The 25869-nt window shown below is 57.6% G+C and overlaps 1 protein-coding gene across 1 annotated transcript; it reads left to right on the top strand.

The window, feature by feature from the left end:
- The first annotated feature begins 1064 nt into the window (after positions 1 to 1064).
- Positions 1065 to 25869, top strand: MAPKAPK2 (MAPK activated protein kinase 2). Its single transcript, XM_005529334.3, has 10 exons — positions 1065 to 1328; positions 19785 to 19924; positions 21617 to 21681; positions 22326 to 22405; positions 22513 to 22639; positions 22883 to 22958; positions 23085 to 23209; positions 23356 to 23441; positions 23914 to 23994; positions 24537 to 25869. The coding sequence occupies exons 1-10, from the start codon at positions 1080 to 1082 to the stop codon at positions 24678 to 24680; spliced, it is 1173 nt and encodes a 390-aa protein (XP_005529391.1). The 5' UTR covers positions 1065 to 1079; the 3' UTR covers positions 24681 to 25869.

Here is a 25869-nt window from a genome sequence, read left to right as displayed (position 1 = left end):
GGGCAGGTTGCACCTCACTGTGGATCTCTTCTCTTTTAGCCTCACCTTTGTTGAATTCTGGGGCGAACATGAACATTTATTACCATCAGGACAGGCTTTACTCTTTTTGGACAGGCTTTACTCTTTTTGGACTGGCCTCCAGTCCCCTGATGCTCTCTGTGCTGTGGTGTTGGTTACATCTCTTGCCTTCCTGGGAGATGTTTGTAGATGGAGCGATGGTGGGTGAGGTGCTGGGCACCAGCAGTGCCCCACTCCTCAGAGCAGCCCTTTGTCACCTCAGGATGCTCTGGGGACAGCGAGGAGACGCCAGCTGCGGGTGGGATGCTGCTGCTGGTTGAATTGTACAATCATGGAACGGTTTGTGCTGGAGGAGATGTTGAAGATAATCTCATTCCAGCCCTGCTACGGGCAGGGACACCTTCCCCTTTCCCAGATTGCTCCAACCTGGCCTTGGACACTTCCAGGGACGGGGCATCCACCCCTTCTCTGGGTACCCTGTGCCAGGGCCTCCCCACGCTCACAGCGGAGAATTTTTTCCTTAGTACCAACCTAAATCTCTCTCTGAACCTGAGCCCATTATTCCCTCTTGTCCTGCGGCTCCACGCTCTTGCGAGCAGCCTTTCCTGTGTCACTGGAGGGGCGCCGGGAACCTGTTGCCATCCCCCCGCCGGCTCCAGGGGACACAGGCGGCGGCGGGGCCGGGGTCTCCCGTCCCCCCGGGGGTCTCCCGTCCCCCCGGAGCCCCGGCACCCCCGGGGCAGCGGCGGGGCCGGTCCGGCGGGCGCAGGCTCAGCCCCGGGGCCGCCCCGCCCCGTCCCTCCCCCGCCGGCCGGGGCGCTGACATCAGAGCCGGCCCGGCGGGAGGAGGAGGAGGAGGAGGAGCCGCCGTACCGGAGCCATCGCTCTTGTCGGGGCCGGGGCGCACCGGCGGGGGGCGGCGGCGGCGGCGGCGCTGCTGCTTCACCCCCCGCACCCCCGGCCCATCCCGCACGGCCCGAGGGGCTCCGCCGCCCTCCCGCCCGCCCGGAGCCTTCCCGGAGCCCTCCCCGAGCCCGCCCGGAGCCAGCCCGGTGCTCGCCATGCTCTCCGGGGCGCCGCCGCCGCCCGCCGGCTTCCCCAGCCCTCCGCCGCCGCAGCCGCCGCCGCCGCCGCCGCCCGCCGCTCCCCCGCACGGGCCGCCGCCGTTCCCGGGGAAGGGCGGCCTGCAGATCCGGAAGAATGCCATCACGGACGACTACAAGGTCACCACGCAAGTGCTGGGGCTCGGCATCAACGGGAAAGTTTTGGAGATCTTCAGTAAGAAGAGCGGCGAGAAGTTCGCGCTCAAGGTGCGCGGGGACCCCCGCGCCGGGGACCGGGGGGGACGCGGGGACCGGGCGGGCGCGGCCGGGAGGGGCCCGGGGAGCGGCAGCGGCGCTGCTGACAGTGATGGAAGGTGTCTGCTGCGGGGGGAAGGGGGTCCCGGGGGGGCAGGGGGGGCCCGACGGACAATGAGCCCCCCCCCCCCCTCCGGCCGCGCTTTAATCTCGTTTTTTTCCCCCCCGTTAAAAGCGGCGAGACGCGGCTTTCCAGCTTTGTAGTGGGAAAGGAAGCGAAATGACATCTTGGTAGCACGAGGGTGGTGGTGGGGGGCTGGCCTGGAGTGGAGACCGTGGCCTGGCGGGGATGCCCCCGGGGGATGCACATCTTGGAATGCCGGGGTCCGATCCCCGAGTGTGGGGTCACACCGCGGAACGCGGGGGTCCCTCCGTGGTGTGTGCTGTGAGCACCGGCAGCTGCTCACTGTCCCCGTCCCGTGTCCCCTCCCGGCTGTAACACCGAGCCGTCCCCCGCTTCCCACAGGGACTATTTCAGCGTTAAGATGTTACCCCTAACTTGCTTCTCTTTGGCAGGCGTAGCTCAGCAGTGGCTACTGTGTTTGAGCAGACTCTGGGTGATGCCGCCCTTCTCCTTGTTTCCAAACGAGGTTTTTGAGCGAGGAGGGGAGCGTGCCTCCCTGCCAGCGAGGCTTGGGGAAGTTTGAATGGATTCCTGACACGCCAGGAGCAAGGCTGGCTGCTCGGTGGGAGCGCCGTGTTCTCCAGCATCCGTGCAATTTGCGCCCACACATGAGCTGTTCCAATCCTTGGCGTTACCCCGAGAACTGGGAAGGCTAAAAACACCCCACCTAAACCCATAACGCTCACCTAAACTTACAACTCCCACCTAAACCTGTAATCCCACTTCTTTTGTGTTTAGAGTTGCCTCTCTGGCGGTGTCTGGGGTTCATAACCCGAGTGAGGGAATGAACGTGGGGCTTTGGGGGCACAAGCTGTGCTGCAGAGGTGGTGGCGTGGGCAAGGTGTGGTGCTGAATGTCTGTGGTTAAGGAAGGGGGGTCGGCTAGGTAATAAAAGTTTGGCTTTTCCTTCAGAAACGCCGAAGACGTTGCCATCCCCGCGTTGTACTCCAGGGTGACATTGTGTTGTCATCTCATTGGGTTGAAAATTAGCGAAATCCTCTTCTGTTTTGACAGACGGGCTCCTCCTCGCCTCTGAAGTTGAGTCACACATTTAAAGCACAGATCCCAGCACTTCCCTCTCGCAGCCCTGAAAGGGGAAGGATGGAGGAGGCCGGAGGTTGCTCTGCCCGGCGGGGTTGGGACACGGGACCGCTGCTGTCACCCTGCCCATGTCAGAGCCAGGGGTCAGAGTTTGTGTCACACAGGTCCCTGGGCTTGTTGAAAAGCGTCCTGGAGTGTGGGACTGCAAGCTGGGGTGTAGGAGGGTGACAGAGTGTCTGTGTGGCTCTTGCAGGGTGAGGCATATTCGACACTGAATCTCTTTTAGGAAAAGGGATTGTCTTGCCTGTCCCCTGTCCTGGCCTCTCCTGGCGTCCCTGATGGGGAGGGACGAGTTCAGCTGAGTGGTTGGACGTGTCCCTGGCTTCTCAAAGAGCAGCACAGCTGCTACTGTAAGTGATTCCCTCCAGCACCTTCCAAACTGCTACGCTGGGAGTTTGGGCTCCGAGATGAGCCCGTGGGTGCTCGTCCTGCCCTCGTGAGAGTGACCTACAGCTTGGCTTACTCTGTTGGGATATTTGGACTGAGCTGCAGAGCCCAAACTTGGTGTGGGTGACTGCTCTAGACATGATGTGTGCTGACTTCATTCCCTCCTCGGGTACACAGCCGGGCTGACGTCTCTGCTAGAGACCTGTGGAGAGGTATTTGGGTCCAAATTACTCACGGGCTGCATCAGAGTGGAAAGATGACCTAAAGCAGGATCCACAGAAGTGATTGCATCGAGTTGTCATATTTCAGATGATGCTTAAAAGAATCCTGATGGCCCATCGCCAGGAGCCACAGCTGAAATCTGTCTGCTGCCTGCTTTGGTTGTGCAGTGAACCTTTCCATTTGGAGTGTCATTCTTTAGGTTTGCTGTTCCAAAATCTTGTATAACAATGCAATCCTTCACTGGAGGATGAGACACAGTTGTGTCTCTCCCTGATGTGAACGATGTCTTCTGGTCATGCTGTGCTTCCTCTTGGGCCACGAGCAAATGTTGTGTTGTTAAAGCTCTTCCTCCCAAGTCAAGAGATGGTTTTGGTACCAAAAGGGTTTTTCTGAGAGTCACTTCGCTGAAGAGAATTTTTCAGTGCTCCAGGAGAGTTTGATCTCGGGGACAGTGTTCTAGCAGCAGTGAAAACATTAAGGCAAATTTTCTTCTCCTTCCAGAACAATAGTCCATGGCAGAGACACATCATTAAATAAAATGATGCTGTGTGCGAGTTAATGGATGGTAGTTCTGCTTGCTGTGTAGTACCTGGGTGAAAACAAGAGATTCCTCTACTCTTCTTATAGATTCTTGTTCATCCTTCTGTTTCCCACCCCCAATTTTATTGTCTTTTTTGGTACCTGAGGTGTGGCAGCCCTGAATTATCTGGTGTGAAGCAGCCACGGATGGTCCCAGTCAGTCACCCCTGAGCTGCCCCTGTTTGAAGCACGGTGATCCGCTGCAGGGTGGGAGCAGGGAGCGCGGGGAGAGGTGATGAATGGAGCTGAAACGCCTGCTTCCTTACCCCGTTCTTCCTTGTACCTTGGTGTGATTTATTATTAGGCAAAATCAGGCTTATAATTTCTGGGGAGGCTGCTGTATGTAGGTCACTGCTGGCCTGACTTGGCAGGGTTGGCTGTGGTCAGGCTGCAGTGGTGGGGCTGGGAGCGAGGGCTCTTTGCCTGCTGCAAATTCCACTTTTACGACGAATCTTTGGGCTGGCTGCCTTAATTCCACGAGGAAATGGCAGCTAAGCCAGGCTGGAGAGTGGGGACTGGTATTGCAGGTGATGAGCTTTCCTCTGTTGTGTCCGTTGCACGATGGAGCTCTTTGTGGAGCAGGTTTCCTTCAAAATAAATGAACAAACCTCGCTGCTGACTTCAGCTTCAAAGCAGGAGATCCTCACCTGGACTGGTGAGCTTTGGAAGGGCTGGAGGAGCTCAGGGCCATGGAGGCTGCTTGTGGATTTGCCCCTGTTTCTGGAGCATCCTTGGTGCTTTGGGGCGTGTTTGCAAAACACTCAGTGTGGATCCTGGCCTCATCTGATAATCTGTGAGAGATGGCTCTGATAATCTGTGAGTGATGGCTCTGATAATCTGTGAGTGATGGCTCTGATAATCTGTGAGTGATGGCTCTGATAATCTGTGAGTGATGGCTCTGATAATCTGTGAGTGATGGCTCTGACAATCTGTGAGTGATGGTTCTCCTGATGGAGAAGGAGGATGGTGTTTGTGGGTTGCTGTTCTGGGAAGGTGCCTGTTGTGGAATTAGGGCAGGAGCTGATAGCTGAGCAGCTCCGTGGATGGGTGAGTTGGTGTAGCCAAAGCACCCAGTTTGAGATCAAATGCTGTGTCCCTCTGCAAATCCATCTGGGAAAACATCCCTGAAGTGAGGGAGATCCTGGGCTCGTGCTCATGGGAAGCAGCTTGCTGTGTCTGCTGTTCTTCTGTCCCTCTCTCAGTGGAGAGATGTATTTTTTATTAGCTCTGCTATGTATTTTATATAATCAGAAATGTCTTCGCTGTGGCCTTCTGTGCAAGCTGTGGTTGAAAAGCCGTGGAAATGGCAGTGACATCACTGGGACTTTTCCAAAGCAGTGGTTTATTATCTCATTGACCAAAGGAGTCTACTGACTTGGGGTTTGAGTTTGTTTAAATGATGTAGGATTTGCCATAATCTCTTTTAAACACTTCACATGTTCTGTGCAGTCAGAACTACGACTGTGATGGACGGATAAGGCCCGGGAGCAGGGGTTTTCTCTTTGGTACGTGCTCAGGAAGTGGCGGGGCTCTTCCTCTCAATAATAATCTAATGCCATCATGGTCTTGCAAAAGACATTTCCCATGTTTTCAGAGGCGGGGAACTGAGATGCAGTGATTGACCAAACCTCAGAGACGGCTCCGGGCTGAGGAGCGGAGCTGCCTGTGGCACACAGGCTGAAAACACAGCCCCTGGATGTGTGATTTTATAGCCAAATACCACCAGGTAAAAGGATGATTTTGCCATTCACTCTGAGCCCTGCTGGCCTTTGGCAAGATTAGTGCCTTCTGTGCCATCACTTCCACACAAACACCGGGAAAACCTCGTTACAGGACGCTGCTGGTTCGTGGGGCTCTGGAGGTGATGGCTCTGCCTCAGCTAGTGAGTGATGCAGAACAGAGGCTGAGCTTTGCCAGACACGTGCTCTGAAACAACCAAAACAAAGTGTAAATAAAAACTGAGGCTGTGCAGCCTGAGAGCCGGCTCTCCTGGCACGTTTGGAGCGCGAGGGGTGGGCGCAGGTGATGGAAACTCCCGGAAGGTTCCTGCTGAGGAAGCCTGAAGGATCGAGTTGGTGACTTCTCTCTTCCCACACAGCTCTGGGATGTGCTCTGGCATCTGACGAGGTGGAAGAGCTCTTGCTGGGCTGCAGGGTGGTGCAGGTACGTGGGAGGCATCCTGAGGAGTGGCCAGGTCGGAAGTGGCTGTTGGGCTGATCCCGTGGCACCGGAGCAGCATCACCCCTTTATGATCTGCCATCCTCTCAGCCTTCCTGGTGGGCTGAGATGCTCCGGGGGCTTTCCTCTTTTCAAACCCATCCTTTTGCTGTGGTCTTGCTGTCTGCTGAGAAACTGAGAGGGAAGAGCCCTCCTTCCTTAAGAAAGCCTTTCCTCCCACTCGGAGCTCAAGCGGCCTCCGGACCTGCAGACGGCCCTCGCTGCAGAAGTCAGGCTCCTCTCCAAGCACAACTGGCCCCGCGCGTTTGGCCTCAAGTTGCAGCATTCAGGCAGCATGACCTCACCTCCTGGTTTCCAAGAATAACGTGCTGCCTCCCCTGCTGCCTCCCCTGCTGCCTCCCCTGCTGCCTCCCCTGCTGCCTCCCCTGCTGCCTCCCCTGCGCCGCGCCGGGGCTGCCCACGGGGCCAGCGCGCCTGCCACAGCCCGCCATGGGCCAGCTCCGGGGCTCTGGCTTGTGCCAGGTGTCCCCAGGTAGCCCCGTGCCCATCCCAGCTCTGGGGCTCTGGCTTGTGCCAGGTGTCCCCAGGTAGCCCCGTGCCCACCCCAGCTCAGGGGCTCTGGCTTGTGCCAGGTGTCCCCAGGTAGCCCCGTGCCCACCCCAGCTCAGGGGCTCTGGCTTGTGCCAGGTGTCCCCAGGTAGCCCCGTGCCCACCCCAGGCTGCTCAGCTCCTCTGCCCTTTGTGGGCTGCAGAGGTGAGGCAGCAGCTGGGAGAGGGTTTTCAGGACCTGGCTGATTTTGGAGGAGGGAGAGTTTGAAGCAGGACAAGGGTGATCCCTCCACCAGCTCGAGGCTGGCATGGGAACACAGCTTGGCCTGACTGCTTCCCAAAAATAACTAGTTTGGAGCCTGGGCAGTCAGACTGAGCCAGCATCGTGGTCATTTCTGGGGGTGACAGGGTTGAGTTTAACAGCCCCTGGGACCTGTGTCCCACTGAAAGTGGGTCCCATCTTCATTGCTGCAAGGTGGAAACCCAGCCTGGTCTGGTGGAAGGTGTCCCTGCCCTCGGCACAGGGGGCTGGGAGGAGGTGACCCACCCTTCCAACCAAACCATTTTGTGATTGTCTTGCTCTCTGAAATATCTTCTCCTTTCAGCTCTGGCTGGCACCAGGGCTGTGAGAGTGCCCAGTGCCTGGAGGCTCGTTTTGGGGAGGACTCTCAGCTCTGTGGCCAGTTCCCCAAAGGAGATGGATGGGGTTGGAGCAAGGCACGCAAGAGCAGGTCTGAATGCAGAGAGCTTTAACAGCCTTTTAAACTGTTTTTCCTTTGTACCCCTTGGCTGAGTAATTTCAAAGATTTCAGCCTTTTAAGATTTTACCAATTTGAGGTGAGGATTACAGTGGCTGGCAGGTTTAATGGTTGCATTAACTCACTGCTGTGGCCTGGGGAGGGGACTAACAGCCCCGAGTCCCTGAGTGCTGCTGGACCTGACATGACCTGAAATGAAAAGTTTTGCTGGAGATGCTGTGAGCCACAAAAATGTCACTGGGAGGGGGATGCAGGATCTACTCTGAGCACTCTGGGAGCTCCCCTGTGGCTCCATCTTCACTCTGGTCCTGCTGAGGAGGATGGTGGCATCATCTTGTGGGCGATGGCCTTCCCTCAGCACTGTGCTGTGCCCACGTGCCCCATGGGGAGGGCAGGTGAGCTCTCTGGCCCAGGAGCTGTGCAGCTGGCACAGCCTTTGCCGTCATATGTAATGAGATTATTCAGGCACGTGGTTCTGTGCCTGGCTGCCCTGCCAGCTGTAGCCTAAACCAGAGATAAAGTCCAAAACACAAACCCAGATCTGAATGTTCCTGGGGCGCCCAGCCAGGCTGGGGCTTTGCTGCTCCGCTCTTGGTGTCCTTATCCAGTTTGGCCTATAGACTGGGGATTGGGGGAAGGATGGATTAATTTCCTTCATCACCATAATTAAGTTTGCTGCTTTGTGCCCTTGGCTGCAGGTGGGTGCCCGTTTTGAGCTCAAGCTTTCCAGCTCTGCTGGCCCCAGAAGATGGGGGTCAGGCAGGTTTGGGGTCACTCTGATTCAGGCTAAACCCGTGTCCCAGCGGGCTGGGGCTCTGTGCTGTCCCTTCCCCAGGGGCTGCAGCACCTCCTGGCTTGGGAGCATCTTCTGAGCTTTCAGACTGGAGCAGCTGCTCTCCCGGTCGCTGTCCTGCCGTGTCCTCTGGCCCTGCTGTGCCGCACCGAGCTGGGACAGCCTCTCCAAGGGCTCCTTGCATGTCCTGCCAAGTGTGTGTTTTCAGGGAAATGTGGCTGGAACACAAGCTGGGGCTGCTGTGGAAATTTGGCAGCCTGTCCCTGTCAGGCTGCAGTTCCAGTAGTGGCAGCTCATCGCCTCGGTGAGCCGGCTCCAAGGGGTTTTGCTTGGGAATGGGGCTGGAATTCTGGGTATCTCCACCAGGATGGGGCAAAAGCAGATGGAATCAGGTCCAAACAAACCTGAAAGTGTGCATGTTATCCTCAGCTCAGTGTAACAAAAGCAGTAAATAAAATAAAGAGGAGGTGTCTGGTAGCAAGGATGAGTTTGGAATTCCAGCAGCAATGAGCCTTATAGCATCTCCCAGCTCAGCCTTGGCAACAACTTCAACTTGTTCCATCCCCACTTGTTTTGGTGAGCAGGAGGGGCCACTGTGGCTGTCACCGAGCTGTCACTACGGCTCTGGGACTCGGTGTGACTCCCAGAGCCAGGCTGAAGGAGCCACTGTCACCTGTGCCAGCCTCCTCCGGTCCCCTCGGGGCTGTGTGTGCCTCTCTCCTCCTCTGGGGCTGTTTCCCGAGCCCTTTGCTGGGAGCTTTGCTGGGAGAAAGAGCCCCGGGCAGGCAGCTTTTGCGCAAGAGGCTCTGGCAGTGCTGGGAAGGGCGGGCTTGCCAGGAAGTGTAAACTCAGGTTATCTCCTGGAAGTCATCAGAGCTGTGAATTTTGGGCTGGGTACCTCCCGTGCCTCCGGCAGAGCAGGGCAGTTTTGGGGAGCCGGGAGGTGTTGCAGCCCTTGCTGGATGCCTGCCCAGGCTCCTGGAGAAAACATCTTCCCCTTGCTGGCCCAGGAAGAGGCTTGGGAAGCGCTTTGCTTTTGTCCTCAGTATTTTCCACAAGGACACCGCTCCTGGTGAGAGGGATGTCACTGACATCTCTCCATCCCCTCCCACCCTGCTGATCCCACCTCGGAGCTCCCAACCTCTTGTTGTAAGGAAGAGCTGCTGTGAAGAACAACTCAGCCAGGACATGAGATGTTCCATGGCTGGTGGGATTCAGCAGGTCCCTGGGGGTCTTTGGAAGTGTCCTGGTGCTCCCATTCCCCAGCTCCTCACTGCTGGAGGAGACAGGCAGGCCTGCTGGGGTGCAGATGCTGGGCTGGTGAAAGCTGGGTGAGGACGATGCTGAGGAGGTTGTGGATAGATTAAAATGTGGTCATTGGGTGCTGCTGAGCAGCTTGGGCAGGTGCTGGGTGGGAGGCAGAGCTGTGGAGCAGCTCTGAGGTTTCTGCCTCTGCCAGGGGGAGCTGGGGAGGATGGTGTTGGTGTGCCTCAGTGCACTGCTTTGGGGTGATATTCCCATTTCTGGCCCTCGCCTGGAGGAGCTGCAGGGCAGGCACAGCTCTGGCCCTGTGGGCCCAGCTAATGAGAGCAAGGAGAGGGTTTGGGGAGCTCAGTGTACCCCGTTAGCTCAGTTTTGCCAGGCTCTGTTCTTAGCAGGTCTAACACCTCTGGCTTTAACCAAAGCATTCCTTTCATGTTTCCTTCTCCTCAAAGATTGCCCTGAAACAAGCAGGCAAATGTCACTGCAGGAGGGTTGGCCTGGGACGTGGTGCTGGTGCTTCGAGGGTTTCAGTGACTTAACTGCTGACCATCACTGGACATCTGGATCTTGTACCCACCTGGAATCCAATCCCCCCCAGCAGCCCTGGAAAAAGCCTTGCCCTGTGTGAGAGCAGTGCCGTTCACAGGGGCCGTTCAAGGCTTCATTTCTCCCTCTGGCTCGGGAAATGGGGCTCTGCTCACTCGAGGTGCAGCTCCAGGCTCAGTGGGGCCGTGCCAGCCCCGCTGCTCCCCGCAGAGCCCCAGGGGGACACGGGGGCTGCCCGAGCCCCGGGGTGGGCGGCAGAGCCACACAAAGGCTGCCCTGTCTGCTCTCTGGCTTCTCCCAGCCCTGAGCTCTCCTCGTGAATAAGTGGGATTGAAAAAGCTTAAATTCATACAAAGCAGGGCCCAGGAGCCCCCGGCTGACCCGGAGGGAGCAGCTGCCCCCCGCTCACCCCGTGCCCCGGGGTCCTGGATAACGCTGCCCTGGGATGAGGGTGTGTGGAAGGGACAAGTTTCTTTTCAAAAGCTGGGCATGGGAATGCCCAAGGAGACCAGGCTCTTTGCCAAGGGAGCAGCAGTAGCTGCAGGAGGAGATTTTTCTGTTAGTTTGTTTAAATATCCGTGCGTTTATCCTTTTTATCACATCTCCGTTTTAATTTAGCAGGCAAAATGAGTCCAAACCACTTGCTGCCTGTGGGATTTGGTAGGAAATCAAGTAGCCTGCTGGTAAACACTGTCAAGCAGTGGGGTGCTGAGCATCCATGGCAGGATCAGTGACTCTTTCCAGTGTGTTTGCCACACGTGGTTTTGCTGTATATTGAAAAGACATGAGAGCACACAACCTCTGCTGTCAGCCCAGGCTGGATCAGGTTTGATGGGGCTCTGAGCAGCCTGGGCTAGGGGAAGGTGTCCCTGCCCATGGCTGGGAGTTGGAATTGGATGATCTTCAGGGCTCCTTTTAACCCAAACCACTCCATGATTCAGTGGCTCCTCGCTCCATGTTGACCCCAGCCCCCAACAGGGGGGAAATTTCCCCTCTGGTATTTTTGGAAGTTTGTGCAGCCAGGCACTTCACAGTGAGTTTTTCACACTCGTTGGCCGAGGTGTTTTGAGGTGATGGTGCTGACTGGGACACTGCTGGTCCAGGCTCTGTCCCAGCCTCACCAAACCTCCCCAGCCCCGGGGCCGCACGGCTGCTGCTGCCAACAGGTGCCCTGGAGGCTCCTGGGGCTGCCAAAAGCCTGCAGGGAGCTAAGAATAGCCACTGTGTCCTGAGAGCTTTCATGTGGTGCCAGCAGGATGCAGAGAAGGGCTTTTTCTGAAATAGAAACACAACTGTGTTTTCCTGCCGAAGGAGTCTCGGGGTGGCTGCTGGAGGAGGAGTGCCCTGCTCGGCTCCTGGGTTGGCAGGAGGCTCTCAGGGCTTCACTGCATTGCTTCAGAGCCCAGGATTTCCTCTGAAGTGCTGACTGCTGTGGGTAAAGTGGAAGTGCACAGCCTTAGGTAGTGCTGGGTCTCGAGTCTGGGGCGTTGCTTGGCTCTTCAGCCACGTGGGTTTGTGGCAAACGGGGGTTTCCACCTGCAGGTCCTGCAGGGTGCTGGGGTTGGGAGAAGGACGAGGAGAGCGGCCTGAGGGGCAGGGACAGCCTGGAGACTGCAGTGAGAGCTTTGGGGGTGTTTGGGGAGATGGCAAAGGAGAGGCTGGTGGGGGCTGTGTGCCCCTGACCAGCTCTGGATCACGCAGTGGGGTACAATCTCCTCTTGTCCCTCTGCCCCTTCATCACCATCCCCTCTCCTGACACACATTGCTGCCCTTCTCCCTGCCCTGGGCATCAGGGCTGCTGGTGACAGAGGTTCCTGTCTGCTGTGCCATGTGAGGAGCAGCAGGAGGAGGAGGAGGAGGAGGAGGAGGAGGAGGAGGAGGAGGAGGAGGAGGAGGGCTGTCAGTGTCTGCGGGGCCCCCGCCTCGCTGAGCACCTGCACAGACAAAGCCCTGTTATGAAATCCCTGAGCTGCTCCTGGCCTGGCCTTTTCCTGCTCCCAACACTCTGGCAGGCTCCAGACTGGTGTGGGCATGGTGCCTGCTGTGGGTTCTCCGTGATTCCAGCCCCTCTGGCACTGCCAAGGCGGGTGGTGGGTCCCAGCAGCCGGGGGGATGCTCTGCTCTGGATCCCCCAGAGCTGGGCTGCACGTCCAGACCTTATCTCAGCAAGGCGCTTGCAGTGGCCTGGTGTTGACAAAGCCCGTGGCAGGGGTGAAACTGTGTTAAACAAACAGCTGAGGAAGGGCAGGATGATGCAAAATGGTGCTGTCGTCACCGAGCTTCGGGGGTGCGTAAATGAAAACCCTCCTCAGGCTTGGCACCGGTGGAGGAAACACATCCCAAGGCCGTCCTGCTCCCAGTGCCAGGGGCAAGTGGCACCTCAGGATGGGCTGGCCTCGATGCAGCTTTGTGTTTCAGTTTGGCTTTTTCCCTTTCTTTAAATACACATGTATTTATTTGTGCTGCACTGAGGTCTGTGTGGAAAGGCCGCGGGCAGGACTCCTGTGCTGAGGGGTGGGTGGCAGCCTCTGCTCTCCTCTCCTCTTCTCTGTCCTGCCCATGGGCTGAGCCCTGAGAAATTTTATTTTTGGGCAGAGCTCAAGCCCAGGAGCTGCTGGGAAGCAGTGAGTGTTGTGGGGCTTCTTCTGGCAGGGCTTCACGGCTGCTCCGCTCGCAGGCGTGGGTCTGGGCCTCTCCCCAAAATCGCTTCAGCTGAAACGTTCAGGGAATGGGTGGACGTGTCCAAAAATAAAAGCAGTTCTGGGATGTGGGTGTGGGGACTCCAGAGCTGGCAGAGGGAGCGGGAAGGTCAGGCAGGGCTGTCCCCAGGACTGGTGGGAGGCTGGTGGAGCCAGGGACCCAAGGAGATGCTCGGGGTGCTCTGTGCTCCCTGGCTGTGTGCGCAGGGCTGCTGCAGGTAGCACCGTGCAGTGCTGGTGATCAGGGGTTTTTTGAAGCTCTGCCTGTGGGAAGGAAGCACAAAGGACATAGGTCAGCCCTGAGTTAATGGTTTACATCAGTGTTTACTTTGGTATTAATCACACCTGCAAATATCAACCACTTCCTATCACAGAAGCACGTGTGTGCTTTTCCGTTCGCGGCGTTGTCAGCTCCGATAGCAAATCTGGCAAGGAGAGGGGCTGGGAGGAGGAGCTGACCCCGGCCCTCAGCTCTGCAAAGAGGTGGAAGGCGAAGGTGGTGTGAGTGGAGCTGTGGCTGGGAGGATCTCTGCTCTTCCCACGGTTCCTTATTTCCCTTTCCCTTTGGGTTGTGTGGATGAAAGGCCCCGGCAGAGGCAGCAGAGCTGTGTGGGATCAGGGGTTTGGTTTGCAGAGAGCATCTGAGCATCCCTGCCCAGAATGGCTCCATTCATGGAGCTGTGGCTTCTTCTGGCCTCAGGGCAGTCGGTGCCTTCCCTGCTCAAGCCCAGTGCTCTGGTGGCTCCTGGTGGGCCTTGGACGCCTTTGGAAAGGGATGGGGAGGGCTGGGTTGGAGCGTTTTGGCCGTTGTGACCCCGTTTGTCCCTGTGGGATTCACGGGAAGGTCCTGGCAGGGTGGTGGCTCTGTCACTCCAGCCAGATGTGGCACAGCAGGACATGGGAGCTCGTGACCGTGGCTTGTGCCTGGGCTGCTCCTGCTCCTCACCCGGTGTCTCCTGGAGAGATGAGCGTAGGGTGAGTCAGCCAAACCCAGCTCTGCTGCTGCTGCTGCTGCTGAGGGCTGGGAGGAAGGGGAGGCTCCCAAAACAAAAACATGGCACTGAATAGACCCCTAATTTTGTTTTCCTCAGATAAATGAAGCCAACACTCTTTATTTCTCTCCTTTAAGCACCAACCCCAGCCTGTTGCTGGCTGTGAGTCAGAGCTTCGTGCCGCTGCCTTGTTGCCATCTACCTGCTCTGACTTTCTCCTGTGAGTTTTGCAGCCCCTTCCTGCCCACCTCCAGCCTCATCCCCAACGCCTCCACCACGCTCGGACCCTTCCCTCAGCATCCAGGGTGCTGCTCCTGGATACCCACTCGGAAACTTCATCTCCAGGATGTGCCAAGAACATTTTTGCTGCTGGGAAATGGGCTCAGCAGCGTGGGGCTGGCCGGGGGGCAGCGCCCCGACTGCACGGGGGGCACGGGCCCCTGGCAGGTGGCTCTTATTTAAACCCAGGCCTCTCTTCTGCTCCTCGCCTTTGTGTGCCTCGAGAGGCTTTTGTTGCAGCCTGAAAAGGCTGAATGGCTGCTGCATCTGTCGCAGGGGGAGAGCGGGGCAAGGAAATGCTCAGCAGATGCCCCGGGCAGGGGGGTGCGGGGCGGGGGGTCCCGAGCATCGCCCACCGGGCACGGACCCCCACGAGCAGGGGAGCTGGAGCACAGAGAACCCGGGGCTTGAGCAAGGCCCCTTGTGAAAGCACCGTGTAAGAGCTGCCTCTTCCCTCGCCCCATCTCCGTCCTCCGTTGCGACATCGCCCGCAGGAGCAGGGCGAGCGCGCTGCGACATCTGCCCCCCGCATCTGCCTCCCTCCAAGCCGCTCCTGGCAGGGGTTTTAGCTCTCCCCTGGCTGGCACAGCCTCTTCACGCCTGGCTGGCTGCTCCTGTCGGGCCGTGCTGGGGATGCTCTCCCCCAGCTTGCCGCCGTGGCTCTGGGTCTTCCTGGGAGCGCTTGGATCATTCAGGCTGGGAGAATGCGGCCGAGCAGCTCGAGCGTGTGTGTGTCAGCTCGTGTTTGCTCGGCCTCGCTTGCCTCTCCTGTGCTGCTCTTTCTAATCTAAATAATCCTCTCTTGCTGGGATCCTTTCTCCAACCTTTCCATTTTCCCCGAGGCGAGAGAATGTGGAGGATGGAGCCGAGTGCGCTCGTGTGGATCAGAGCCTCAGTGTCGGCTCTGGTGGCTCCCATCCCTCTGGAAGGTGGGCAGCTGATGCTTGGCTGTCCAGCTTTGCTGTCCTGCCTCGCAGACCACCTTGGATGAAACCACCTCCATCAGGGAGCAGAGCCTGCCCTCCAAACACTCATCCTGGGCTGGCAGGACGGGGCACGCTGCTGCCGGACCCACGCCACGCGCCTCCTCCTCCTCCAGACGCGTCACCCCTGCTCTCTGACTTTCCCCGGGCAAAACAAACGTGAGGATGAGGCTTTTGCCTCTTCTGTTGGGGCTTCAAACTCTTTCTGTGGCTCTTTGGGCGTGGGCAGAGCAAAAGTGAAGCCCAGCTTGGGAAAGTCCCGTCACCAGGGCAGCCAGGCAGGTTGTGGTGGGTGTAAGCAGCGGGGATGGGGTTAATGTAAAGGTTTATATAAGAGCCACGATGATGTGGGGGAGGCTTCCTGAGCTGCACCTTTAATTGTTACTGCCTTGTGGTTCAACCATGAATTTCCCTCCGTTTGGTAACACAATTCTTCTTTGGGGCTCTGGGACTCGTGATTTTATTTCTCTTTTGTAGCCCAAAAGCGGAACCAAGCTTTGCTGCTTCCTCGTCCTGCTGCTGCCCTCTCCCTCCCAGCCGTGTCTGGTGGGGACTGGGGCAGCTTTGGGCTCATTACCTGCGGGCTCCCCAAATATTCTGGCATCACAGGCTCAGTTCAGTCCAGGGAGAGGTGGGAACAGCCTGTGCAAAGCTTCCAGCTCTGGCCCTACAAATGTGTAAAGCAGCTGACGCCAGTTGGCAGCAAGTTTGCAGGGGAAGATTAAAAGAGGAAAATCCTTTGAAGAGAAACCCTTTTGCTTTATTAGGAAAAAATGCTGCTTGCCCTGTGCTAGCCGGGTCAGGGGAATCCAAAGCCTGCGTGTGTGATCCAGGCAGGGGGAAGCTCTGCTTTGCTTCCCTGCTGATAATTTGGGGGATGACAGCTTGCCTCTTCGCTGTGGGTTTATTCTTGCAACTCAGCAAGAGTTTATTTTAACCCCTGTGGTGCAGGGGAGCTCCTGGGGGTGGTTTGGGGCCTGGGTACAGCCCTGCAGGTCCTGTTGGAGGGGTGGGTGCCGCATGGCCTGTGCTGTTCTGTGGGGACTGAGGAGAATCGGGGGGGATCAAAACACACATGGAAATAAAACCACCCTGCCTGCAAGAGCAGCTGGAGAGCCCGGGGTGAGCGTGGGGAAGCCCTGGGAAATGGGCAGCTCAACACCCCAGAGTGAGCCTGATCCTCACTTCCCATGGGAATTGCCCGTGGGAGGCGAGTTTGTCCTCTTGCCCATCTGAGTGTGCTCGGCTCGCTGAGGGGCAGTGGCACTTGGGGCTGTGGTGGCACCCACAGCGAGGAGGGACAGTGGGACAGGAGGGACAGTGGGACAGGAGGGACAGTGGGACAGTGTCCTCAGGGACCTCCTGCGTGCCACGGGAGCAGGGAGCTTCCTTTTCCAACCTGTCGTGACTCATGGAACATCATCCCAGGAGGAGGCGGTGAGACTGAATCAGTGGTGCCTGAGGACACGCTCGGAGAGGGAACGTGAGCGTGGGCAGCTCCAGCCCCTGCTTTGCTCCAGAGCTTTCCTTCCTTCCTTCCTTCCTCGTGCCCACCCACCCGTGCTGTGCTTGTCCTGAGGTGATGGGGGGAAATCCAGCTCCACGTGGTGCTGAGCTCTTCCTTGGAGCTGAAGCTCATTTTTGATGCCTGCAGGACCAGGCTGGAGCCTGGGTTTGGGTTTGGGTTTGCTCAGAGAGGTTCCCCTGCAGAAACCCTGAGGAGCTGTTTTGTTTTCAGGAGCTGCTTCCAGGGTTTGTTTTTCCAAGGTGGGTAAAAGCCCAGAGGTGCTGCTGGAGCTCATGAGGAGCCTTTGCTGCTCTCGGGGTCCTGAGCACATCGGGCTGGGCTGTGCCATCATCCTCTGGGCCTGAGGGCTCTAATGAAGCTAATGAGGGTGTTTAGAGGAACACAGAACTAATTTCTCTAGCAGCATGGAAAGGCTCCTGGGGGAGCTGGGCTGAGCCAAGGCACAGGATGGCAGACAACGCTGTCTGCCCAAATCTCAGAGGTGTCAGGCTGCTGGGAGGAGAGCTGGAACGCGGCTGAAAGCTGAATTTCCTCCCTAATTGCCAGGAGGGTGGAGTGGCTCGATCCCTGCTCTCCCTGCTTTCCTGCAGGGAGGTGCCGCAGTGGGAAGCAGAGATGGGATGGGGTGAGCAGAGCTGTCCCCTGCGGTGCTGAGGGACACAGGGGTGCTCTGGGATGCTGAGCTGATGTTTGGAGATGTGGCTGCAAATCTGAGCACCCAACAGCCATCCCAGGAAAGGGATGCAGCTCCTCCTGTGTGAATCCTGCCCGGATTTGCTCCGAGGTGGTGGCAGAGCTTCCTCTGCAGCGCTGCCCTTGTGCCCTGCCCGGGGACACTTGTGTAACTCGGGGATCCGGTTACTGCCCAGCTCAGCTGCCGAGCCCTCCTCTCTCTCCAGCAGGAGCAGGCAGGAATAATGCAGAGGTTGATCTCCGAGGAGCCCTTCTTTGCAAGGGGAACAGGAGAAAAGAGCTGGAGAAGCTGAACTGAGAGCAGCTGTCCTGGCTGCTGCCATTGAAGGGTTAACCCTGGTTGTGTTCCAGATTACTGGGTTGCAAAATCAGCTGGGGTGGGATGGGGGCAGTTCATCCTTGCTGAACCTCAGGGGAAACACGAGGTGATTTTCCCATCCCAACCTCCTTGTTGGGAGCCAAGAAATATAAATCTTTTTGCGGTCACAGGCTGCCCTGGACACCGGGGCTACATTAGGGCCGAGGGCAGGGTTGCCACAGCCCCAAATACATTGGATGTGGAGTTCCTGTGAGCAGAGCAGTGCCAGGACATCACCCACCAGAGGTTTCACTGCTGGCTGGGGCTGGGCAATGGGAGGGAAGGCTGGCAGCTGTGGGAGCTGCTGGCTTCCACCTAAAGGGGACAAACTGGTGCTGTTGCCCCACCACTGTGTAGTGCTCAGCCCATTCCCAGCATCCCAGGGCACAGGGAGCCGGTGCTGATGCTGAGGGCAGGAGTTTTGGGGTGCAGCAGGTGATGTTGGGGCTGTGGGCTGCCTCTGCTGTGGCTTGTCCATCCCCACATCCCTCCTGCAGCAGCAGTGGCCTTCCCCACGCAGCCTCTGTGCATCTGGCCTTCAGCTCCCCACCACACCATTGCCACCGGGAACATTTCCTAAATTGACCAAATCATTCCCTTAACGAGGCTTAATCTGCTCCTCTCCAAGCCTCTCCATCACCTCTCCAGGCAGAGCTGGCAGGGGAGCAGCTGGATCCCAGCTGGGTGTTGTGAGAACACTGGAGCAGCTGTTTGCTCCTGGAGGTTGGCCGGGTACAAAAACAAACGTCAGGGCTGTGCTGCCGCAGGTAATGGAGGCTGCTGCCTCCTGCTTCGTTACAAATCCAATTAATCTCCTATAAAAGCACTCGGAGTGGCCTCTAAAAATGGGATGTATTTTGCTGTACCTCTGCTGTTTGTCTTGTGCAGAATGATGTTAACTAGCTGCTTCCTGCTGGTCCATTTTCCCGGCGCATAATTACAAATTGCTTTGTTTTTCTTTTCTCTTCAGCTTCCTGGGTCCCCACTCCAGGCTCTTCAGAGGGGCTGCAAATAGCCAGGCTTTTCTCCAGTCCCCTTTGCACGGCTCCTCGGGGGGCTGGTGTTACTCTTAGGGTTTTGGCTCCTGCAGGATCTGGTTTTTAGGCTAATTAAGGAATAGAGGAGCGAGGAGGGGCTGTCCAGCTTTCTGCCCTGAAGCTGTCGGTGTGAGTGATGGCAAGGAGTTGTGCAAAGGTTGCCTTTGGCCACTTTGGTCCTTGCTGAGCCTCCCCAGGTGCACAGGTTCCCGCAGGGTTCCTCTCCTGGGGAAGCAGCAGAGCTGAGGAGGTGGGAGAGGCGTGAGCAGAGCCCAGGGATGGTGTTTTGGGTGGGTAGCTGAAGGGCACATCCTGGCTGTGCCTTTCCCCGTGCCAGGGTTACTCTGCCAGGGCAGCAGCATCAGTAAGTGTTTCTTCTGTGTTTTTTGGGAATTAATCCTTGTTCCTGTGAAATCCCCACTGTGCTGGGCGCCACTCTGGGTCCTGCAAAGCGTCTCAGGGCTGATGTTCCTCCGCTCCTGGAGTGTGGAGAGCTCAGAGGGGTCAGGACTTTTCTGTCTAAATCTCGGTAAAATGACCAAACCTGCTGTTTCCTGCAGGGTGGGGGTGTGTTTCCACATCCCCCTGCTCACTGCTGCTCCAAGGGGCTCCAAGGGGCTGAGCCCGGCCCCAAAGGCTGCCAGGGACAGGAAGGAAAATGAACTGCGCTTAAGATAGACACATTTGTTATTCTATATTTAGGAGCACAATAATTAAGGCTGGTTGTTTATCCTGACAAACATCATAATTAATAGTCTATGGCAGGCAAGCAAATCCTTCCTGCACCTGGGAACTCTGAGCTGTCTTTGGGAAGGGCAGGGGGCTCATTAAAGAGCTGTAATTTAGGGAACATCTGGAGGTTTGCTTTGTCCCCTCCCCAGGCATGTGTGCTGGTGGGCTTTGAATTTGTGCTGAGGGAGCTTTTGTGGTCAGGAGGGTCCCATGGAGCAGCAGGCTGAGGGATGGGAAATGATGGGGGACAGCAAAGGGGAGAGCGAGGATGCTTGGTGGCACCCAGGGGTGCAGCGGTGGAGGTATCAGGGTGCAGAAGCTGGCTCATAAATGCAGTAGATCTTGCTGGAGGGGGCACTGGGAGGTGGCAGGCAGCCAGAATAAGCTTTTACAAGCCTTAGGAGGAAGGGCAAGCTGAGGGCAAACGGCTTCTCAGCGTTCCCACTAGATGGGGATGGAGGCATTGTCAGAGCACTCTCGCTGCGCCCACAGGGAGCACCCGGCCCTCGCCCCCGCGTCCTCTCTGGTGGCCACGGTGCCAGCCGGGGGTCACGACCCGGCTCCCCGGGGGTGGCTCGGGGCTGACAGGGTGTCACTTCTCCCGCAGATGCTGCAGGACTGCCCCAAGGCCCGCAGGGAAGTGGAGCTGCACTGGCGAGCATCGCAGTGCGCGCACATCGTTCGCATCATGGACGTCTACGAGAACCTCTACCAGGGGAGGAAGTGTCTGCTCATCGTCATGGAGTGGTGAGTGCCGGCCCAGGAGCCGCCCAGCCCTGCAGGGTGGTGCCAAAACGGGGGTCGGCATCTTCCAGCCCTGGGGAGTGTGAGGGATGCTGGCCTGGGCAGGGGATTGGCGTTGGAGGGACGGGGGCTGCGCTGGCTCTGAGTCATCCCGAGAACACGCTCGGCTCTGCGAGGCTCGCTGGGTCAGAACCAAACTGGCTTTGGCCATCAAAAGCCGGGGTAGGCAGCGGGTTCCTGGCAGCCCAGCAGCTGCGGTGGGGCAGCGAGCACACCGAGCTGGCAGCTCTGGTACTGCCCTGGCAGCTCCTGTCAGCTGCAGCAGCTGAGCGGCTCTGCTTTGGGTAGGAGCTTGGTATTAACCTGGGAACGAGGAGGAGGGATGAAGGGGAAAGTATTGAAACCACATCCCAACCGCAGCTGTGATTTGATGCAGCTTTCTTGCCAAAACCTCTCCTCTGGCAAGCTGATAGATCGCCTGGGGGGGCAGTGGGCGCAGGAGCAGTGCCAGGGCAGGTGGCACAGCAGTCCCAGAGCGGCTCCTGTGGGGGAACAGGCGCCTGAGAACCACCCTGGCACTCTGGGCAGCCAGGGGTGGGAAAGGGGTGTGTGGTGAGGAAAGAAGGAGTGGCTGAGGGGTTCCCAGGACTGTGTGACCCAGGGGTGCTCTGGGGGCAACGCCCATCGCAAGGCAGGATTTGACTTCCAGCAGGAGCAGGCTCTGGATCCATCCTGGCAAGCTCTGGATCCATCCTGGCAGGCTCTGGATCCATCCTGGCAGGCTCTGGGTCCATCCTGGCAGGCTCTGGATCCATCCTGGCAGGCCCTGGATCCATCCTGGCAGGCTCTGGATCCATCCTGGCAGGCTCTGGATCCATCCTGGCAGGGTCTGGATCCATCCTGGCAGGCTCTGGATCCATCCTGGCAGGGTCTGGATCCATCCTGGCAGGGTCTGGATCCATCCTGGCAGGGTCTGGATCCATCCTGGCAGGCTCTGTGCAACAGAGGGCTCTGAGGGCTGCAGGCTATTGCTGTTGCAGATGTGACTGTCAAGGAGATGCTATCAGCTCTGGGAAAGCCAAGCTGCTCCTGCTTCAGTCAGATAAGGCAGGGGCAGGAAGTGCCATTATCCCTGCTCTCATGGAGCATTCTCCTATATCTCAGTCCTGATCTCTGTGGGATCTGCATTTCCCGGGGGGTACCTGGGGAGGGAACCCCACCAGAGGCTCTCCAACACCTCCCATGGGACCTGGCTGTGCTGCAGTGGGGTCCAGCCTCTGCCTCCCAGCTTGGGGAGCCCGTTGTGACACTGCTGATGTCTCAGCCGTGCCCTGAGCTTTGCTCAGCACTTCTGTGCTGGGTCATGATGCTGCTGAGGCAGTTGGCCTGTGAGCAAAAGGAGGCCACGTGTGCTGGGAGAGCTCTCACCAACTTCAAGCCACATTTGCTGCCTTTACTGTAAATGTGTTTCTGTGGGCTGCTGGGGTGACCACGTCCGCCGGCGCTTCTGCCAGCACAGAGCCTCTGCCCTGCTCGTTTCGGGAAGGAGGAGGCTCTGAAATGCCCCAGAAGCACCAACCCAAGCACTTGGATGGGGAAGGGGGTTGTTTCCTGCTGAGCAGCAGAGGGTTTGGTGCAGCTTGTGGCAGCGTGAGACGGACACACAGCGTGTAACACCACCTGCTTCTCTTGCAGCTTGGATGGCGGGGAGCTCTTCAGCCGGATTCAGGACAGGGGAGACCAGGCCTTCACAGAACGGGGTATGGAGCCCACGCCCTGCTGGCCTTTCAGTCCACCCCATCCCCTCAGTGACTCTTGAGCCTTCAGCAGAGTTTGGAGCTCCCAGAGGAACATGGGTGCAAGAGCCCTGCTTTTCATGTTCACTTGGGAATAGGGTTAGGGGGGATTTTCTCAGCTGCTCCCACGCTCTGTCCATCCCACTCCTGTCAGAAACACCCACCTTCCACAAAAAATTAAGTCCATGGGCTGTGGTTCTCATACATCTTATTAATCTTATTAATCTCGTTCCCTCTGGTCAGGCAAAGCAGCCACACAACCCAAACCCTGAGCCTGTTGCTCCCTTGACTTCCCACCCTAAGGGGAAGCCTTTCCCAGCTGGATTCCTTGCTGCTTGGGTGTCCTAAATGGTGCAATCCCCTCTTTGGTATCAGGATCAGGGGCTGGACTCTGCCCCATCCCTCCCCTGCAGTTTTTGGGAGCTACAGGCTCCTTACCCAGGGGAGTGGCAGAGACTCCATGGAAAGTGGGGGGACTTCCAGCAGAGAGAACCCCTTTGACCTCAGCCAGGTTCTTCTGACTCCTGGTTTGTGGAGTTTCCCAGGGAGTGGTGGTGCCCTTTTTAACTTGCTTGTGAAGGCTTCTGATGGTTTCTTTGCTGCTTCAGAGGCTTCAGAGATCATGAAGAGCATTGGGGAAGCCATCCAGTACCTGCACTCCATCAACATCGCGCACCGGGACGTGAAGGTACCACCCCGAGCCCTCCCCTGGCAGTGCTGAGCCCCCCTTGGCCGTGCCAGGGCCGGGCTGGCCCAGCCCTGCTGCTCAGCCCCCTCTTCCCTGCGTGTTCCCAGCCGGAAAACCTCCTGTACACCTCCAAACGGCCCAACGCCGTGCTGAAACTCACCGACTTCGGCTTTGCCAAGGAAACCACCACGCACAACTCCCTGGCCACGCCGTGCTACACGCCCTACTACGTGGGTCAGTGCCTGGGGGGCTGGGCTGGGGGGTTTGGAGGGCTGGGGGGCAGAGCTGGGGGGGTTTGGAGGGTGCCATGTGCAGCCCAGCACCTCTGGAGGCTGAGGTGCAGCAGGGAGCCTGCTCCAGGCAGCGCTTCCCAGAGTGCCCGGAGCTGCAGGTGGCTCTCGGTGTCTCCATGGGGTGGCAGAGCCCTCTCACCTGGTGCTGACGCTTGGATTTAGGATTTTCTTCTGTCTTTACCAGCCCCAGAAGTGCTGGGCCCAGAGAAGTACGACAAGTCCTGTGACATGTGGTCCCTCGGTGTCATCATGTATATTCTGTAAGTCTGAGGGTTCCTCTCCCTCCTGCCGGGCTCAGCTCCTGCTCCTGGCACTGCCCTGTGTGTGGGTGCTCCTGGGGAGGCTTTTGGGGTGGCCCATTGGCTGTGTTCCCTCTCCTGCTGCAGGCTGTGCGGGTACCCCCCCTTCTACTCCAACCACGGCCTGGCCATCTCTCCTGGCATGAAGAAGCGAATCCGAATGGGCCAGTACGAGTTTCCCAACCCTGAATGGTCCGAGGTGTCCGAGGAAGGTAAATGTGGTGCCTGTCCCCAGGCTGAGGTCTCCCTTTGAGGGCTGGCTGTGGCAGGAGGGGGTGCAGGGGTTTTGGGGCTGGGCTGGAGCTCAGCAGAGCCCCCCGGGAGCTGCTGGCCCCTGACCCTGCCCGAATGCTCGCAGTGAAGCAGCTGATCCGCAACCTGCTGAAAACAGACCCGACCCAGCGCATGACAATAACGGAGTTCATGAACCACCCCTGGATCATGGTGAGGGTGGGGATGGATGGGATGGGATCCATGGGATGGGATGGGACGGGATGGGATGGGACAGGATGGGATCCATGGGATGGGATCCATGGGATGGGATGGGATGGGATGGGACGGGACGGGACGGGACGGGACGGGACGGGACGGGATGCAATGGGACAGGACAAGATGGGATGGGATCCATGGGATGGGACAGGACGGGATGCGATGGGACAGGACAGGATGGGATGGGATCCATGGGACGGGATGGGACAGGACAGGATGGGACAGGACAAGATAGGATGGGATCCATGGGATGGGATCCATGGGATGGGACAGGACGGGATGCGATGGGACAGGACAGGATGGGATGGGATCCATGGGATGGGACGGGATGGGACGGGATGGGATGGGATCCGTGGGATGGATGGATGGGATGGGACAGGATGGATGCCTGTGGCTCCCAGCTCACGCTCCTCCCCTCTCCTGGCAGCAATCCATGCAGGTGCCCCAGACCCCGCTGCACACCAGCCGTGTGCTGAAGGAGGAGAAGGACCTGTGGGAGGATGTGAAGGTAAAACCTCTCTCTGTCCCTGCCTGCAATGCTCTGCACCCCTCTGTCAGCTGGGGAATGGCCTCTCCTGTGGTACTGCACACCAGGCTCGTCCACTGTCCCTGGAAGTGCTCAAAAACTGCACTGATGTGGCACCTGGGCTGTGATTGAGTGGCTGTGTTGGCTTTACCACAGAATCACAGAATGGATTGGGTTGGAAGGGACCTCAAATGCCAGGGCAGGGACACCTTCCGCTATCCCAGGAAAACTGAGCCAAACCAAAGCTAGCCTGGCCTTGGACACTGCCAGGGATGGGGCAGCCACAGCTTCTCTGGGAATTCCATCCCAGGAATGGGATCTCCCCACCCTCACAGGTCAGATCGAGGAGGGCTTTTCCAACCTGAACAATTCCACTATTCCAATTCGGTCTGGGGCAGATCTGTGCTTGGGATGGAGCCAAAAAATTTGGCAGTGGGACACCCAGGCCCTCCTGCAATTAATCCCCAGCTGCTTTGGGGAGCCTGGGGGGGCTTTGCTGATGGCTCTGTGCCCCCTGCCCGCAGGAGGAGATGACCAGTGCCCTGGCCACCATGCGAGTGGACTACGAACAAATCAAGATCAAGAAAATCGAGGATTCCTCGAACCCTCTGCTGATGAAGAGGAGGAAGAAAGCCAACCCCCCCGAGCCCGCCGCGCTGCCCCACTGAGGGTCCCCGCCCGCCAGCCCTCCAGAAAGCAATAACTATATATATATATATATATATTTTTTAAGAAAAAAAAAGACAAAAAGAAACAGACTGTTCTATCGAGCGCATGGAATTCAGACATTTATACCAGACTAGTTATTTTTAGCTACTCACCTGTGTTTCTGACCTTTCTGGAGCAGGTGCTGAGATTCCCCCTCCCCTCACATCCACACCTGCACCCAGGGATTTTTGTCCTGTAGGTGAACTTCGCCAATAATTGGATTTTTATTTTTCTTTTGTGAAACAGTTTTGATTTATATATATATATTATTTTTTCTTTTCTCCTCCTTCCTTCCAAAGACATGGAAACTCCTGTGGTGACCTTTTTAGGGTATATAACATATAAATATTTTTTAAAAACTACTGTAGAGCTGAAACCCAGGCAGCGTGTTCCCTGTGTGGATGCTGGCTAGAGACAAGCTCCAGGCTTGGCAGTGTGTCAGGGAAGGAGAGCTGCCCTCCCCCCTGTCCTGCTGGCCTGGTGGGGGCCACCAAATAAAGCCCAGGAGCCAAAAAGCAGCGCCCCACACCTCCCTGAGCCGAGCTGGATGTACCTGGCAGCAGCGTCTGTCTGTCTGTCTGTCTGGGGTGTGTGTCTGTCTGCAGCTGCTCGGGGCTCCCCCTCCGTGGCCTGGGGCGCAGCTCTGAGCTCGGGGGGGAACAGGAGGCCGTCCTGCCCCCCAGCTCTGCAGGGATGTGTGCCCCCCATGCCCACCCCCCTGCCCTGGGGGGGTCCCTGGGGACAGGGGGTGGCAGGGGAGGGCTGGAGCTGGCACAGCTTGAGCCAGGATGGCAGCACCAACCCCTCCCTGGCCGGGGCTGGGGGTGCTGCTGCTCCCCCCAGGGTGGCTCCTGCGGCTGCTCTGAAGTCTTTAGTCCATGAATTATTATTATTATTATTATTATTTGTCACGATGTTTCACTTCGTTAAATGTGTTTGAATGGGGAAAACCAATTTTTTAAGGCGATGTTTAGTTTTTAGGCGATCTTTTAGACACTGTATGGAATTTTAATTTGTTTTTGAAAACTGGTTTTTATCCCTTTTTTTTTTGTTTTTAATTTTTTTTTTTAATTATTTTTGTCTGTTGGCTTATACTAATCTTCCTGGTCTGCTCTTCAGTCCTTTGGATTAAAGACACTTAAAGAGTCA

The sequence above is a fragment of the Pseudopodoces humilis genome, chromosome 26, assembly GCF_049639895.1.
Source record: "Pseudopodoces humilis isolate 2021_Gansu_Grassland_sample_001 chromosome 26, ASM4963989v1, whole genome shotgun sequence".
Taxonomy (NCBI): domain Eukaryota; kingdom Metazoa; phylum Chordata; class Aves; order Passeriformes; family Paridae; genus Pseudopodoces; species Pseudopodoces humilis.
Note: the sequence above shows the minus strand (reverse complement) of the source record. Positions and strands in the feature narration are given on the sequence as shown.